General features: G+C 31.7%; 1 protein-coding gene across 3 annotated transcripts; it reads right to left on the bottom strand.

Annotated features, from left to right (window-relative positions):
• Positions 1 to 664: 664 nt before the first annotated feature.
• On the bottom strand, positions 665 to 18996 carry LOC109164119 (nucleotide pyrophosphatase/phosphodiesterase-like). 3 transcript variants are annotated; one of them, XM_019312893.1, is made up of 11 exons: positions 18700 to 18995; positions 17394 to 17485; positions 12998 to 13076; positions 9000 to 9122; positions 7600 to 7692; positions 7327 to 7456; positions 7079 to 7160; positions 6576 to 6708; positions 1773 to 1978; positions 899 to 1678; positions 665 to 819 (listed from the first exon to the last, which is right to left on the bottom strand). In XM_019312893.1, exons 1-10 carry the CDS (start codon positions 18898 to 18900, stop codon positions 937 to 939), a joined length of 1881 nt encoding a protein of 626 aa, XP_019168438.1. In that variant the 5' UTR covers positions 18901 to 18995; the 3' UTR covers positions 665 to 819; positions 899 to 936. The 3 variants fall into 3 exon arrangements, with proteins under 3 accessions (XP_019168438.1, XP_019168436.1, XP_019168439.1); XM_019312891.1 differs by having other exon boundaries at positions 702 to 1678; XM_019312894.1 differs by lacking the exon at positions 9000 to 9122 and having other exon boundaries at positions 702 to 1678; positions 18700 to 18996.
• Positions 18997 to 19539: the final 543 nt, after the last annotated feature.

The raw sequence follows: 19539 nt of genomic DNA on the forward strand, positions 1-19539 counted from the left end.
AAAGATTTTTTTTAAAAAAAAATTAATGGCTTGTTTCTTTAGTGTTTTTTTTTTTTTTTTTCTGTCCCCACCCTCTACACGTGTTCTAGGTGCGTGGCCTTCACGTATACACGCGCCTCGCGCAACATGCTTCGGAGAGAATAGTATATCCGGAGCATGTATCTCACCTCTCCTCCATCCCTTCCCTGATCCATTCCTTTCTTCCTCTTTCTCCTCCCATTGGAGATGCCCTTATAGCTCACGTAGTAGCTAACATATTAACAATGTTAACGTAACGATGACAAAATCTTTGAATCATAATGTATTTGTAAGGCAAATTATACCATTGACCAGGATCCACCTTTCATTGTAGATCCTGGTCCAAAAACGACATTCAAATTATGACCTACAATTAACATATTATGTACCTTTTGCTAATAGATTATGCACTTACAAATAAATTAATTGTGCATAATATGTTAATTCTAATAAGTACATAAGTTATAAACTGAACGCACATAATATGTTAAAAATAAATACATAATACGTTAATTTTAATAGATGCATAATTTATTAATTACAACTTTACAAATACATAATATGTTAATTGCAAGTATATAACATGTTAATTGTAATATGTACATAATTTATTAACTAAAAGTATATAATATATTAATTGCAGGATTTGCAGGTACATAATTTGAATGCGTTTTGGACCAACATTCACAATGCAAAATGCACCTAGTTCATGATATAACAATGGTATTTATAAATTGTCAAATGAAGTACACATGACCCGATCTAATTTAGAGCACTGGGAGCTTGATTCTCGTAACAAGCCTATTTTGTCAAAACCCAATTTGTTATTTTCACCTTAAACATTATTTTAACCCTAAGCAAGAGGCAACAATGTTTGCACCTGATCACCAGCCAATTTTGTTCATATCTTGTATCGATCTAGTTTGCGAGAGTGGTTGGCTCACACCCATCATGGACGCAGGCCAATACATCTCTATAATCCCTTGAGATGGTGAAAGAATCATACACTTTGCCATCTCTACTCTTCTTGTATTCGAAGAGCAGAGACGATTGATTAAACGCGGTGAGCTTGACGAATCCCCAATCATAATCCTTGTACAGGCTCCAAGTGGTGTTGATGGAGGTGAATTGTGAGAGATGGCTCCCTCCGCCCCCGACCACGACGTGGATGGTCCCGTTGACGGTGCCGGAGTAGTTGGAGGTTTCGTCGTTGACGCACTGGTTCTGGTAGATGGGGCAGGTGCGCTCATAGTTGTGGACGTGGCCGTAGAAAGCCATGTCAACTTTGTACTTTTGCCACAACCCCTGCAAATGCTCCCTCCCCATGGGCTCCTCGAACGACCCTTCTTTGGCGTACCAGTCGTTAGAGGAGTAGCCAAGCACGCGGTGGGCAGCGAAGATGAGCCATGGAGTCTTGTGGCGGTTGGCCGAGGCCAGGCACTTCTCAATGAATTTGTACTGCTCTGACCCAATTCTCCAGTCGTGTTCCGTGTCCGCTATGCAGAAGTGGAACAGCCCATACTCCGTTTGATACCAAAATTTGGCTCTATTCTCCGCAGGAACATAGTACGTGGTTTCAGCCGGCACTCCACACTCTCCGCCAGAGTCTTGGCCGTTGTAGATTCCTCCTGAATTGGTAAAGGTCCGTTCATGGTTGCCACTGTAATATAATTAATTAATTAATAGTCTTACATAAAGTTGATGCTTGCTTTAGAGTTTCAAAATAAATTATGAACAAAAAAAAAAAACTAAACCTTGCGATCATGAATGGCACAGTGGCGGTTATGGGTGCAACCTGTGCAGTGAACTGGTCCCATTGGGAGACATAGCCATTCGCATAAGGTAAATCTCCAATGAGGAAGACAATGTCGAAATTATCAAGGTCATCCACGAGTTGATCAGTTGTCAAGAGCGACCCTGGCTGATAATCCGCGTATTCATTTGAACCATCACGCTCTTGCTGCTCACATAAAAGTATGTACATACAATTCAATTGAAGAAATTAAGGTAAGCATGGACTCATGGAGTAAAAAATAAAATTAAGATAAGCGTTAGTTTGTATCATATAAAGAATATAAGGAATATGAGTTTGGAATGTGAGCTTGTCTCATATAAAGAATAAAAGTAGAGCAATTAGGTCCACTTTTACTTTATGCCATTATTATTGTTTCATGTTCTTATTAATCTCAACAAATTAGTATTAGAGCACTATTAAGACGGCCAGCTCAAGTGCAAAATTCGAGGTATCAAAGATTGATGGTATAAGGAATTCTAGGTTATGACAATCTAGGGTTAAGGATTTGTTGGCACAACAGGTCTTCTGTAAACCTTGAATGCATAAAAGCCAACTAATCTAGCCTAAACTAATTAGGGGATTTGAAAGAACGCGCGTTAAGCACGGTTCGGTTATGCCTTGAAGATGAAATTGCTTATCACCATTATGGCCTTGTAAACTCCAAAAGAAATTTGGAATAAATTTGATACTTAGTTCATGGAAAAATCTCTGGCAAACAAATTGTATCTAAAGCAAAGACTTTATGGGCTTAAGATGCAAGAGGGTCCAGACTTGGTGCATCATATTATTGCCTTTAGCCAAATAATCTCATATCTAACTAGGCTTGATGTCAAGATTGAGATGAAGATAATCCGATGATTTTGCTATGTTCATTAGCTCTTTCTTTGAACATCTGGTGGCTACTCTTATATACAGGAAAGCCACGATTAAATTCAATGAGATTTCTGCACTCTTCCTAGTTCATAATCAACGCATGCAGAATGCAGGAGAAGGCTATGTTGGTGACAATTTGGATGCTAAGGAGAGTAGAAGGAAGCAAGAGAAAGATAATTATGGGAATAGAGACTATAGGTCTAAGTCCAAAAACAACAAGAAAATTAGGTGCTACAAGTGTAAGGAGTTTGGGCACATGAGAAGAGACTGTCCAAAGTTGAAGAAGCAGTAAGAGACTACAAACGTAGCACATGCTGATGACTTAGATTATAATAAAGGTGATATTCTAACAGTTTCATCAAGATAGTTGTCAGATGCTTAGATCCTAGACTCGGGATGCTCATATTATATTACGCCTAACATGGAGTGGTTCACAACGTGTTTTTGGGTGATGATAAATGTCATAATATTGTGGGTATTGATGATGTTAACATCCAAATGTATGATGGTATTGTAAAAACTTTGCATGATGTCAAACATATTCCAAGATTAACTAATAATTTGATTTCTCTTGGAAGTTTGCATGCTAATGATTTTATTAATAAATTTGAAAGTGATAGGAAAACCATTAAAATTAATAAGGGGGATCTAACTTTGATGAAAGGGAAAAAGACTACGGAGAACATTTATAGGTTGTTGGGCAGTACTGTTATAGGTCGAGCACATTCTGTTGACTCTAGTGATGATGCTACTGTAGGTTGTGGAATTTAGGTTTGGGTCACCTTGGTGAACGTGATTTATCTGAATTGCACAAAAGGAATATGTTAAAAGGAGTTAAATGTTGTAAGCTAGATTTCAGTGAGTTCTGTCTGTGTCTTTGGGAAATAGTCTAGAGTCAGTTTTTTAACTAGGAAGCATAAAATTGGAGGGATTCAAGAATATATGCATTCTTATGTTTGGGGACCTAACAGGGAACATTCAATGGATGACTCTCGATAGTATGTTACGTTTACTAACGATTTTTCTAGTAAAATTTAGGTGTATTTCTTAAAACATAAATATGAAGTTTTTGAGAAATTCAAGCTGTGGAAAGTTGAGGTTGAGAACCAAACTAGCAGAAAAATCAAGTACTTGAGGTCTGACAATGGGACAATATACTGAGAAAGAATTCCAATAATTCTGTGCAGAATATGGAATTCATAGGCGTTATACAATGCGTAAGACACCACAACAGAATAGTGTTGTTGAGTGGCTTAATATGAACATTACTCAGAGAACAAGGTGTCTTAGATTGAATGTTGGGCTCTCTAAGTGTTTTTTGGGCAAAAGCAATGAACATGGCATGTTATTTGATCAATAGATCACCATGGACACTACTTGGTGTCAAGGTTCTTGAGGAGGTTTGGTTAGGTATTCTTGTGAGTTTTGATCACTTACGAGTTTTTTATTGTCCTGGCTATGTTCTTATTCTAGGCGATGAGAGATCGAAATTAGATCCAAAGTCAAAGAAGTGCATCTTTCTAAGCTTCAAGAAAGGCGTAAAAGGATGCAGGTTTTGAGATCTTACAACAAAAAAGGTGGTGATTAGTAGAGATGCATTGTTTGATGAGCATTATATGCTTCAGCCGAAGAAATGAGATGCACCGCTTGATGGTTCTAGCATAGTAAAAGTGGATATAGATCCGGTTCCATTGAATGAGAAAGTAGATAATCCACATGCAGTCGAGACTCAAGAAGTTGCAGATGTCACATCTGCAACAGGTTCGAGTTTAGAGAATTCACATGATTATTGTTTGGCCAAAGATAGGCCAAAAAACACCAATTTCAAACCACCTAACACGTATGGGTTTGAGGATATGGTCTTTTTTGCACTTCTTTTTACTAATAATGATCCAGTTACCTTTTAAGAGGTTGTTTCTAACCAAGAAAAAGATAAATGGATGGTAGGTATGATTAAGGAGATGGAATCTTTACATCAGAATCATACATGGGAGTTAGTTCAGCTTCTTCAATGCAAGAAGGCTATAGGGTGCAAGTGGGTATATAGGAAGAAGCCAACAATACCATAAAAGAAGGGCAAAGATTCAAGGCTCGGTTAGTTGCGAAGAGATTTTCTCAACAAAGTGTGGATAAATTATGATGAGGTTTTCTCTCTTGTTGTTAGACATACATCTATCAGGTTAGTACTTGCTTTGGTAGCTATTTGGGATTTGCATTTGGAGCAAATGGATGTGAAGACTGTTTTTCTGCATGGTGATCTAGATGAACAAATCTTAATGAAGCAACCTTAAGGGTTTGTTTAAACTCGGAGGTAAGCATCTGGTTTGTAGGCTTAAGAGATCATTGTATGGGCTAAAACAGACTCCACAGCAATGGTATAAGCTGTTCGATTCTTACATAACTCAAATTGGCTACACACGGTGTGAGTATGATTTTTGTATCTATTTTAAGAGCCCTGATAATTGTTCTTTTATTTTTCTATTATTGTATGTGGATGATATATGTTGATTGTTGCTAAAAGTATGAATGATATTACTGCATTGAAAGCTTTGTTGAGTCAGGAATTTGATATGAAAGATTTAGGAGTTACACAGAAAATTCTTGGCATGGAAATTCACAAGAATAGAGGTGCAAGGAAGTTATGGCTAACTAAACAGAGTTATATTGAGAAAGTCCTTGACAGGTTTGGGATGAGTAAGCCTAAACCGGTTAACACCTTTTTGATTAATCATTTTAAAGTCTCATCTGGTCAGTGTCCTCAAATAGTTAGTGAGATTCAAAATATGGCAATGGTTTCTTATGCTAGTGTAATTGACTGCTTAATGTATTCAATGGTTTGTACTCAACTTGATTTGGGCCAAGTTAGTAAGTACATGTCTAAACCTGGGAAGCAGCATTAGGAGGTAGTTAAATGGATTCTCCGGTCCTTAAGAAACACTATGGGACATGGTATTGTATTTGGGAATCAACAAAGTGAGCATGTACTCATGGGATATGTGGATTGTAATTATGTTGGTGATTTGGGTAATAGGCGTTCTACAATGGGGTATGTCTTTACTCTTCTTGGTGGTCTTGTTCGTTAGAGATTGTCAGTTCAATCTATTGTAGCTTTGTCTACAACTAAAATACAATAAATGGTTGTGGCTGAGGCAACTAAAGAGGATTTGTAGCTTTCGGGTTTGATTAAGGAATTGGGTATTGAGCAAGGTGGAGTTCAATTACATTATGACAGTCAAAGTGTCATCTTTTTTGCTAAAAATCTAGCATATCATGTCAGGACCAAGCATAGTGATGTAAGGTTTCATAAGGGTAGAGAGTTGATTGTTTCTAGTGAGATTTTGTTTAAGAAAAGTCATTCAAGTGAGAATGTAGTAGACGTGTTGACAAAGGCAATTACTAGTGACAAGTTCAAACATTGTTTAGACTTGTTGGGTGTTTCTAGATGTTAGATGGACATGGTTGTCCCGACTCATGGGCATATGTGAGATTTCCTCCTAAAGGGCATATTCGCTAATAAGGAGATTTGTTAAGTTTGTCTCATATAAGGAATAAGAATTTGTCTCATATAAGGATATGAGTTTGTTTCATATAAGGAATAGGGGTGGAGCAGATCGGGCACATGGTACAAGGCTACTTGCCTATAAATATATTGGTTGTATCTCTAGGTGTGGTATCACCATCAAAATTAATAAAAGAATAGTTTCACCGTCATAGACATAGACGTAGGTACATTGCCGAAACACGTAAATCTTGTCTTCTTTACTTTATGTCATTATTATTATTTATTGTTTTTGTTAACCTCAACAGTAAGAGCATAGAGTAAAAAAATATATGTGATAATTAAAGTAAGCATAGAGTAAACAATCTGATAATTTTAAGGTAAATTCACCTTTCCCATATCTCCAAATATTATAATGCGTTGCAGTGATTCTTGTCCTGGAGATGGCGGTGCTCGAAATGAATATTTCTTGCCCCAAACGTATGTTCCATTCAATAGTAAATGACCAACCTTGTAAGTGTAGCTGTGAAAATATGAAAATTTTAAAAAATAAAAATAAAAATAAAAATGATTCATTTATATTTATTATATTTGTCACATTTCCTAGCTTATACCTAATCAAGTACATAATTTTCTTTATTTAAGTGTTAATAATACATGATAAATGAATTAGATATAGTGAAATCACATGGAAAGTACTACTTGGTACAAATCAAACATATCTTTCTTAGTTGTATATGATGGATATCGTTGATATCACAGAAAATCAATGAATATTTAAATTTTAACTAATATAAAATAAATGAGTTCATCAAAGCTTAAAATTTGATAATAAGAAATTTGTGGTAATAATCTAATATGTGAAAAGTAGGATTGGTTTGAAGGGAACTGACATAACATTTGGCCACAATTCCTTCAAAAAGCTAGTGTGGATGAAACCAGGATCACGCCAACCAACTGTTCGTGCAGGTGGACCTGTAACCCAGGCCAGTTTACTACAATCTTATATTATTGGTTTGTATATAGATTATAACAAATGCCAAAAACATTTTGAATGAAATATAATTGAAAAAACTAGCTTGAATTGTGTTAAAAAATTTCACATTATATTTATAATAATGAACCATACACACATACATACCGCACATGCTGGTCCTGTGGTACGTTGTAGTTCCCGCAGGTGTACGTTTTTGAGCTTGCCCCTTCCAACCCCATTGGACCAACGGATAAGCTTCATCTATGTTATAACCACTTGTCCATGTTACTGTCATCTGAACAAATTTATTTAATTAATTAAATAAATTCTTTTCCAATGTTAATTTCCACATACTGTGCTATTATCTCAATCCAATCAACATTATCTTAAAATTAAAATTAGAAGAAATAAAAAGGTGTACATATATAATGAACTTACTTGGTCCCAGGACTTTCCAAGAGCAAGGCGTGGCCAAAGAGGAGCTTTGGGATTCACAAATGACAAGAAATTTGATACTGATATCAATTTGGGCTGCACTCCACATCCGTAAATATATAATACCCATAATATATTAGCTTGCTAAAAACAATCTACTATGTCAATATTTCATATTCATTAACATTTATCAATGTGTGTACAAAGACTGATAAGATGAAACAACCTCAAATAATGTACATATTTTAGCATAAAATTTGTTGTTTATCCAAGTACAAATATATGATACAATAAAATTTTAAAAGGAAAACTAGTGCTTCATTATTTCTAAGTGAAAACATGTTTTAAAAAATAATTCTTATTTTCTAGTGTTTAGTTGAAAGACATGAAACAATCATTTTCTATTTGGATGAAGTCATAAAATTTTGTTTTTTCTGTTTCGTTCATTTTAAAAGCATGTACACATATCTATTACACAGTTATTTATTATATAATATTAATTATTTTAATGATCATACTTTATTATTTTTATTGAAAATAAAATGATAAATTAAAATTTATAATATTTGTAAAGATTAATAATAATGATTATAATAAAAAAATGTAAATAAATAATTTTAACATATAATTTATTATAATAAAAACAAAACACACATATTATTAAATATAATAATTCTAGACTAAAGAAATTAAATTTTTTTAAAAAAATTGTCTTTTTTTTGGAATGTAGGCAGAGCCAATATTTTTATTATTTGGCTTGGCCCAACCCAACTCATATTTATTTAGACATTAATAATGTAATAATTTTGAACTAAAAATATTGAAGAAAAAACTTATTTTTTTATTTTTTTTGGATTGAGGGTTAGGACAAGATTTTAATTGTTTGGTGTAACTTAGTCCAATTTATATTTTAATTAATGATTGATAAATGTAATAAGTCTATACTAAAAAATTGAAGAAAACAAATTAAATGTTTTTAATCTTTTGGGCTATGGACCAAGCCACGCTAGGCCAAAATTTTTATTGTTTGGCCCACTCCGACTTGACCAATATTTTAACCAAACTAGTCCAATCATGTTCAAATAATAATTAGACAGATGATTGGTCAACCGCCCATTTGACATCACTCAAAGGGGGGGAGAGAGAGAGAGAGAGTAGAGAACTCAGATGAATATGGAAAATATCTTCTGAGTATAAATCTAGGAAGACATTTTTTGTCAAAATTGGTGATTCTTCCTTTGACCAGAATAAGTATTTTCTATTGACTTCATTTTAGTTAAACACTGAAAAATCTAAAAAATGACTTCAGGAAGTTATTTTTCAGGTTTTCAAACTGACCTTTATTTTACTTATTTTATTTTTAAAATTAGTATGGACAGAAATTCTATTTTAATAGCACATACATTCTCTAAACCACCAGAAAAGAGTGCGAAGGAGAAATCCGCCCGTTGATTGATTAGTTGAAATTTGAGTGTAGTTTTTCCTGTCTCAATGTAATTATCATTGGAATAATTTGCAAACTTGTACTGCATAAAAGGAAAAAAAAGGTATAGTTAGTTTTAATTAAAAAGTTGGGAAAATGGCACTTTTCCCCCTAAGTTATATACTTATAACACTTTTTCTCCCTAAATTGTTCATGTAAGCACATTAGCCCCCTCAATTATTTTAAAAGTGACAGATTTTCCCCCTGATATATTAAATTGACATTTTTACCCTTAAAACAAACATTTTATTTATTTTTCTTCTCCAATAAACTGGATCCTGAACCGTGAACCACGGTTCCGAATTCGGTTCGCGATTTTGAACCCTATTTATTTTAAAATTTTATTTTTAATTAAAAATAGTATAAATTCAGCAATAAATGTATTTTATTTTTTTTTTCAGTTCAGAACATGAAGCGGCCGTCCCGGTTCGCGATTTTAATAAACTCTAAATATCGGGTCTCGATTCTAAATTGTAATTAGAATATTTTAGTTTGGTTGCTATAGTGTCTGTTTGGTTTGAACCAAATTGTGGTCATAATTTGTTGGAGAAGAAAAATAAATGAAATATTTATTTAAAGATAAATATATCCATTTAATATTTCAGGGGAAAAAATAGCCACTTGAATAATTCAGGGAGGAAAAGTGCTATAAGTATATAACTTAGGGGGAAAAAGTGTCATTTTCCCTAAAAAAGTTTTTAACATTTTATGCGATCGACATCATGCCATAAAGACACTTGGGAAAATTTAGATTTTCCATTTTCTTTTCTTTTGATGTAATATCCATGCCTAATCACATTGGCAAAAACAAAAAGTAAAAAGTCATACATGAAATTAATATGTATTTTTAATAGCATACCTAGCTAAATTTTAAATTATATCAAAACATATTAATGTCAAATAACCTAAAATAAGATTCACAAATTTTTTATAATTTACATCCACATAAATAAATAATTATAATTTATAAAAAAGAATTATAAATAAATTTCACAAATCAAAATTGTAATCAAAGGTATCAATCATTGACCTTTAAAACAACAAGCATTTAGCCTACCAACTAACCAACTTTATCTTTAATTAAATTGTATGTATATTACTTACATATACATATATACCACTAGTTATAATGCACGTACACATTCCGCAATTAAATTAATCTCCTACACAAAAATTAAAATAAGTAAATAATTAATATAATTCTTAATATAATAATATTTTCTTCTTTGCCTAATATTTTAAGCCTTACGACAAAGAAGAAAAAGAGTTGAAAAAATAGAAGAAAAAAAAAATTGACACATGTTTCATTTTATGTACACTAATTTAATTGTTATAATAACAACATAAAACAGGATTGAACCCCAGAAGTGAAGGTAATGATTCTTTGGGCTAAAAAAGATTAAGAAAGTATAGAACTAATATTACTTTGTAAAGAGTCATGAGTATTTAAAAAAAATATTAGAAAATATTTTGTAATGAGTAATTTAAGAGTAATAAATAGTTAACAGAATATTCCGTTACTAAAGTTTGTACATAAATGGAAAAGTAAAAAGTGAAATATGGCATGATGTTGCAAGTTTTATTAGAATATCCTATGTGCTATTCAAATAGTCTAAATTAGGGGTAATCCCAACCAAGATGACAAGAAATCCACACTTGTAACTACAAGGTCACGAGACTTGCTCCATTGGTTTGAGCCAATTAGCTACGGGTAACCTAGTTTCTTTGTGATCCTTTGTCGGCTAGGGTCACAAGGCAAGGTTTACCTACACCCAAAAGGGTTGTGGGGTTTCCCTCGTCATCCAAAATAGTCTAAAGTAGCGTCAAAACGAACATGGATAGATGCAAATTCTTACGAGCCATAAATATCTATTATGGGAACCTTATATCTAGGGATGGCAATGGGACGGGAGCGTGCAGAGGATGGGATTCCCATCCCAGCTCCCGAATTCACCCACCCCTCCCCGACCCACTCCGTTCCCCGGTGGGGATGGGAAATTACCTCTCGTCCTCGTCCCCGTCCCCGTGGGAATTTTTCAAGGACGGTGATTCGCTGTCCCAAATTAAAAAAAAAATTATACACTTTCAAATCTTTAGTACACTATAAAATAATATTCTATTTAAATTATACAGTTAATTTGTAAATTTATATATTTAAATGTCCAATTAGCCTAACATCCCATCATCCCAAAATACAACTAGTACAAATTATTTAAAATATTAAACCATACTTAATAATTCAAATTGTTCAAATCTTAAGTCCTTAACCAAAATATCAAACATCCATACATAATAACTTTTAAAAAAAAAAAAGTCCAAATTAAATATTAGTACATATAAATATTATTATATTACATATAATAATATAATGCATGCACTGTTGTAAAAATCGGCCTAGGCGCCCCTAGGATGTTCCGCTTTCACTAGGCGGCGAAATCGGTCAAAATCGGCCAACTCGGCCGCGTCGGTCGATTTCGTCCGATGTCGTCTGGTCCAGCCGTCCGTAAACTACTTTGATACTTTGAGTCTTTGGATGATTGAAATATTTGAGTATTTGTATTTTTATTTTTTAATATTGTTTTGATATTCTGACTTATGAATTATCATTATTTCATTTATTTGGATGTGTTATTTGATTGAATGTTGAAAACAGCCTCATTAAAATTGTCAAACTTCAAATCTGTCACTATTTTTTTGGCGTCCGCCTAGCGCCGCTTAGATTCCGCCTAGGCGCTAGGCATTGCCCGAACGCCCGACTAGCACCTAGCGCTTATTGCAACCATGAATGCCGGTAATATATTTTGGGGATTCGGGGTCGGGGTTCGGGATCGGGGCCGAGGCGGGGTACAATCCCAGTCCCCATCCCCGGGGGATGGGGAAACTCTCATCCTCCCCCTTTCTCGTTCCCCAAAAAAATCCGTCGGAGAGAAGACCAGATTTCCTCATCGGGATCTAGTTGAATTGACATCACTTCTTATATCCACTACCTAATTCATCATATCTCAAATGAAACTTTTTACTTTTGTCACAATTTATTTCAAGTAGTAAATATCTATGGCAAATTTTACGGTGGATCTCGGTTCAAAACAGTGTTATTTATTTTAATGAAAAGAAACATTCCACCATTCCATCCAACAAATTCTATTTTTGTGACGTATTCAATTTCATTTTATATGTACTATACTATAACTTAATTACAGAACAACTAAAGTATTGCTTTGAATCAACTAGAATTTCATGTGACAATATACACTCAATACGTAAGACCTGTTATTGAATTTCATTTTATACATACTGTAATTTTATTACACTATCACTAAAGTATAATTCTAATTCAACTACGATTTCATTGGACAGTATACACTCAAATATGTGAAACCTGTTATTCAGTTTCATTTTATATAAACACTATTGTTCCATTACAACACAACTAGAGTACATTTTGATTCAACTAAAGTTTCATTTGACAATATATAATAAATATATGAGACTTGTTATTCAGTTTCATTTTTTACATACTGTAGTTTCATTAAATCACAACTAAAATATCATTTTAATTCAACTACAATTTCATTTGACAATATACACTCAATATATGAGACATGCTATTCAGTTTCATTTTAGATACACTATAGTTTCATTATAGCACAACTGAAATATATTTCTAATTCAACTACAGTTTCATTTGACAATATTATATACTCAATACGCAAGACACGTTATTCAGTTTCATTTTAAACACATTTTAGTTTCATTTTATTTTGAGCATATCATAAATACGAGATTAGTTCAACATAATGGCCACCATTTCTTTTTTACTTAAACAACTTCGACGTTTTTATACCATGGTCCACTGTATAACAATTGAATATCTATTGAACAAATATACATTGTCATTCTTATTAGGGATTTTCATACCTTTATGGGAGCGGTACAAATGAATGGGGTCCGGTAACCCTTTTCTTCCATAGCATCTTCCGGATAACAAATAGACTCACTGTATTTACAAATTTAAAAAATAATAATAATAAAATGAATAAGCATGTATTAAAAAAAAAATCTAAACAAGTATATCTACTAAATCTACAAACCTAATAGGGGCCAATAAAGTTAGGTTCCTAAAGGGAACTAAAAATTGTTGGTGTAATTTTTGTGTTGAAATAAATGGTTCTTATTATTTTGATTTTAGTATTTTTTTTATTATTTTTCATACTTTATTCTCTATTATATCATTACTTTTCTTAAATACTCATGCATTCCATCAATGTAAACTTTAGTAACGAAATATTCCGTTAACTATTTATTATTATTCTTTAACTCTTATTCATTGATTTTTATAAGGAAGGTCTTAGGTTTAAACCTCATCCCAATCAAAATTGACATAATTGTTAAACATATACTATGAATATGTATAGTATGTGTTTGCGTGTATTAAAAAAATATAATATAATATTTAACATTAACTTTGGTCAATTAATTCGAATCACGCATTGTCCATTCATGAAACAGTACACCTAATTTATAGTATATATTCAACACAGATGAGAAATTATGCATATTATTATTGCCTTTTTTTGGAAAGGAGAATTTGTTTCTGTTTTTGAAGGTGCACTGTGCCAAGGCACTAAAATTGCACTGAAGCATACCAGAGAACTAAATTAAATCAAGAATTCATTTCTGGTGGGAGTGGCAACCAGAGGAAGCATAGATCATACCAATTAATAGGATTTTGTATATGTTGCAAAAAATAATGCTTGGGTATTATCCAGTGAAAGTGTTTCCCTCTAAAACTGCTATTGCACCAGTTAATTTTATGAAAAATTATGTCACAGATTATAGTTATGCATTCTTGAAATATTTACTTTTATGAAAAATTTGATAATCTTGCATTGATATACACCAAGATACCGGATAAAACTTTGATAAATTCTAAAACACTCATTTAAAAATACACATTAAACATTGGACTATTTGCGCAATGCGTGTATGGTAACTATTAATATAAATTATATAAGAGTCAATGTTGTTAAATTCTAATTGGAATATAAAATATGTTGGGGTAATCACATGCATTGATAACTTGTACATTTTGATTGCTTCCCTGTATAATGATAAGATATTTTTATATTTATTATTTTACTTTTAGCTTTTCCTTTTATGTACAAATTTTAGGAACAAATATTCCTTTTAACTTATTATTATTATTTTTGACTTCTATCACAAAATACTTTTCAATTTTTTAATAATAAAAAAAATAATGATAATGGGCATTCTATTATTATTATTATTATTATTATTATTATTATTATTATTATTATTATTATTATTATTATTATTATTAGTGTACAAATTTACTCTTTGAATTTCCATATATTACCAATTAAATAAAAAGATTACACATCAAAATTCATTATAATTGTATTTTTTTAAAATATTTAATTTCAATTACCTTTATTTTTCTAACGTTTGAAGTGGCACCTTTTACCTAGTGCACCAAGTAATCAATGAAGTTTCACGTGAACAGTTTGTGTGAATCATTTGAGAGCGAGACATCATATAGTGCACTACGCCACTACTGATTGTTCAAAATTTTTAAGTGGAAAATGATTACTGCATTTGGATAGAATAATGTTGTCCCTATATGTTTTTATTTAACCTTATTAGGAAAATGAATAAAATATGTCTTGTGTTTTTCTTTCATAAATCAATTAAAATATACCATATCAATCGAGTGTAAAAAGTAAATCCTTTATATAATAAAGCTATATGGTTTGGAAAATAATTAATGTTACAATTAATACCACAATATCCTTTATTATAAAAAAAAAAAAAACACAACATTTAAAAAATAAAATAGCTATATATTATATAATCATATAAAAAATATACTTTTGAAAAATAAAATAGCTATATATTATATAATCATATAAAAAATGTATTCAATTAGAGTTTAAATTTACACATACAAAATTTGAAATTTGCTTTCCAAATGTAATTATCTTAGTTATTATTCGTATTGTGAAAATTATAGTATAGATGAAATACAATTAAGAATAAATCAATGTAATTATGTAAATTCTCTCTATAAGTTTATTTGAATATGCACATAATTGGAGATTATATTAACCATACAAAATTATACTTTTAATTTTAATTTTAATTTTAATTGTAATTTTGTATCCTATAAAAATAATAAATACTTGACCAATGGAAGCTCAAAAATATTATTATATTAAATAATTTAAAATATTTTAGTTTTTCTATTTTTTTTATATTTATAATAACATAATTTTTTCCCGTGCATCGCGCGGGTGAATTACTAGTAAATAAATAAAAGTACAATATAACTTTTTTTTAAGTACATTTATAGCATTTTTTATTTGCAAAATTGATTTTGTAGGATCATGTGAAATCATACCCTCCACACATGGACATACAGTTATAGGTAGGATTATGTGAAATCAAGTTCTCTAAAAAGTATGCATTAATCTCATCTATCAATTTGGATTGATCAACAACAAAAAAATAATGAAAAAGGTGCATCTCTTTTAAAAATGCACTTTTCACATATGTTTACTTTATACAATATGTGCTAAAAATTATTTTATTATTTAAAAATTACAAGAATGTCACCGTCCCGTACGTGTTTTAGCATCTCTCTTTCAAACAAAATATGTCAATAATATATTTTTTTTGTCAAATATTTACTAGTGAATGCATTTGGAAACAGTTGATAGTGTATCACGAATAACTACTTGCACACACTTGAGTGCATTATTATAGATCCTGAATGAACAGTCAATTATTTATGTATACATTATCAAGTAGTTTCAAATGCACCAAAATAATTTCAAAAATACCACAATATTTTTATTTAATTTTAAGTCATTATTCATCCTAAATAAATAAACGAAATTGATCCAACTCTCACTTGAGTGTGTGTGTGTGTGTGTGTATATATATATATATATATATATATATATATATATATATATATATATATATATATATGCACTCAGGTGCGAATAAGTTTCCAGGAAGGAATATGCGAATGAATCAGCGCGTGACACGTGTCCAGATCTAATAGCTTAAAAAAAACGCAGTGACATTTTCGTAAATAATTGAATATCGAAGTGCAAGTAAAATCACTTACAAGTGCACCTACTTTCACCTATAAGTGCATGTAATTTTATCTTGTTAGCATTCACTTCCCGCAAACATTCATGCACCTGGGTGTGCTTATAACTATAGATGCAACTATTTATAACTATAGGTGCAACTACTTATAACTATAGGTGCACCTACTTTCACTTATAAGTGCATGTAATTTTGCCTTGTTAACATTCATTGATCTGAGTTTAGCAGGTAGTAATACGCCTGAATACCACCCGCAAACATTCATGCACTTAGGTGCAACTACTTATAACTATATGTGCAACTACTTAGAACTATATGTGCAACTACTTATAACTATACGTGCACTTAGTATTGATGCTCAGTGTAAATTTTTACTTGCACCTATAATATATTTTACATGCACTTGTAATACATTTTATTTGCACTTCGATGTTCAATTATTTACGAAAATGCCACCGCGCTTTTTTAAAAAATCAGTGTTTTTCATCCATTAGATCTGGACACGTGGACGGACAGAATCCATTCCTATTTCGCGCCTGGGCGAAGCATTCGCACCTGAGTACGATTCTATATATATATATATATATATATATATATATATATATATATATATATATATATATATATATATATATATATATATATATATATATATATGTGTGTGTGTGTGTGTGTGTGTGTGTGTGTGTGTGTGTATAATTTATGTATACAAATAATAATAATAATAATAATTATTATTATTATTATTATTATTATTATACATTTATAATAAATAAAAAAATAAGTAATGATAAATTAGGTATTACTAAAAAAAAATATATTATTCATAAGAACTTGGTAATAACCTAAGTAAAATATCTCAATGTCGAGAATAAAATGATTTACTAAATAATATAATAGATCTATTAATGGAAATATTATTTCATTCCAAACCTTTTTTGTGAATCTAAGTAATAATTTAGAGATCCGAACAAAAATGGGGCCTTTTATAAGTCAATGCTATTAATTCAACTAAAAGATCGTTGACAGCTACACCACAGTTGAATTATGATTATGGTTCTCTCTTCTTTTTTGTTTTAAGCACTTTTACTTTTTTTCAAAATGCATAAAAAAGTGTTTTTTCTTTAAATTTAAAAATAAAGGAAAAAAAAAAAAAACGTTTGAGTTGAGACATTACTTGAATTTGGCAGGAGAAAATACTGCAACCCAGTCATCGTTGGAGGGTTGTGAATTCTGAAGATTCACAGCCACCCATTCTGTATCTTCTCCCTGCAAAATAATCAAATCACCAAATTAAAATTTTAATACTAAAAATCTGGAAATGAAGACTAAAACCAAAACTTGCAAGCAACAATTATAAAACATGTCATTCATGGCACTCCACACGGACCACTAACCACTAGGAATCACCCCATCCTTTAATGGCTACATTTGATGTCAAAGAGTTTTGTTATGGCCCTGATTGGTAAAATAGTTAATTTATCAGTCAATTTTGGTTTATTTAAGTACTATTAACTATTTGACTTGGTTAAACAATCAATATGAATGTTTGATTAATTAGCTTTTTATAACAACTTATTATTTCAAAATACTAAAATTTAAAAGCTGCTCAAATTAACTTTTTCGATCAGCTTTTTGAGGAAGTCATTTTGTATGTAATCAACTAACAACTAACAGTTAATTTACCCAACATTTTTCTACAATCAACTAATGTTATCAATTAGTCAAACTAACTAACCCAGTCAGCTAACAGCCATTTACCAAACACCCCTATATGTAATTTCAAATTCTTCACTTTTTTCCTCCATGATGTGAAAATCTATTGCCATATGTTTACTACCACAATAAATTAAACTTAAAATCTTGTGATAACTAAACCAACAATCTAACTAACTTAGTTGGAGTTGCTAGGCTCTCTTCACTTTCCAACTTCCAAGTTACAATATGTGTGTGTCAAATCTGGCTACATTCTCGAACTTTTTAAACAACAAGAAGTTTTATTGCATTTTTTCAAATTTAAACAACAATTTGTTTAAATCAAATGATAGAAGATATTGCGATATCAACTATCCTGCATTTGAGTATTGAAAGGACCCATTATACTAGGCTGTCAATTACTAACATTAAGTACGATGCAACATTTTAGATGTTAACCGGCCTAATCAATCAAACTGAAGACTTAGGAAACTACACCCAACCGGCCAGCCAACCTTGACCATTCATTTTTTTAGATAAACACTTCACCATTTATGAAAGAAGTAAAAACCTTGATCACCAATCAAAAACAGCAACTTTTGATTTTGGTGGGGACACCTCCAAATCAACAAATATAATTCCAAAATTGAATATTCTGATGATACTATACGAGGACTTGAATATGCAGGCAATTCAATTACCTAACAAATTAGGTGAGATATGTTGTCGGAAACTGAGCAGATCAGAGCAGCAATATAATTCAAAATCTAAGAGTAGAGTTTACATACCTTGAGGCCAAGAAGATCGGGTTTGGCTTGAATGGAGGCTGAATCTCGGAGAGCCAAGACAGCCTTGTGAATGGCGATCTTAGACAAAGGCTGCTCCCCTAAGATATGCCCATTTTCCCCCACTGAAATATGGCTATGGAGGGCTGAACCAAAACCTATGAAACACCACAAGAAGAAGAAGAAGAAGAAGAGTTTCTTCATAATTTTTTTATTTCACTCCTCACATACACGCATCAGATGCCTAGTAGTCAAATAAGAGAGTAGAAGGGAGATGTGCATCTTGGTTTGATATTTTGGTATTTATAAAGGGACGCAGGGTGTATTATATAGAGCTACAGCAGCAATGCGCGTGATTAATTAATTTATTTATTTATTTTTTTAACTTTTAATCATTAACTTTTGTGACATTGTCATATATCGTCAATTTGTTTTTTATTTTATCACATTACATCATTAGTTTTTGTGACATTCTACTCCATGATAGGTCAAGGAGATCGAAAGGGCATTGGCAATAGCAAACATCTCCCTTGAATCCATATTAGCACATTATGTATTTCCTATCTAGAACACGTGGCACCAATGCAAAGACTAATCCAAATCTCATTCCATCTTTCTGATTTCTTTTAAGTGGCTGTGATTTAGCTTATTACTTGCTCTCTTGCGCACTTTTTACTTTTATACACAATGTTGCTTGCACACACTCGGATCTAGCTTCTTGTAAGTTTACACTCACTTGTGTTCGCCCATACATCATTCACTTCAAATTTATCATCCGTTGAGAATGATCGCCAGCTCTGGTCGTTCTACTTCATTCTCCTCCTTCTTAGTGTAACCGGATAT

The sequence above is a fragment of the Ipomoea nil genome, unplaced genomic scaffold (genome assembly GCF_001879475.1).
Source record: "Ipomoea nil cultivar Tokyo-kokei standard unplaced genomic scaffold, Asagao_1.1 scaffold3056, whole genome shotgun sequence".
In the NCBI taxonomy this organism is placed as follows: domain Eukaryota; kingdom Viridiplantae; phylum Streptophyta; class Magnoliopsida; order Solanales; family Convolvulaceae; genus Ipomoea; species Ipomoea nil.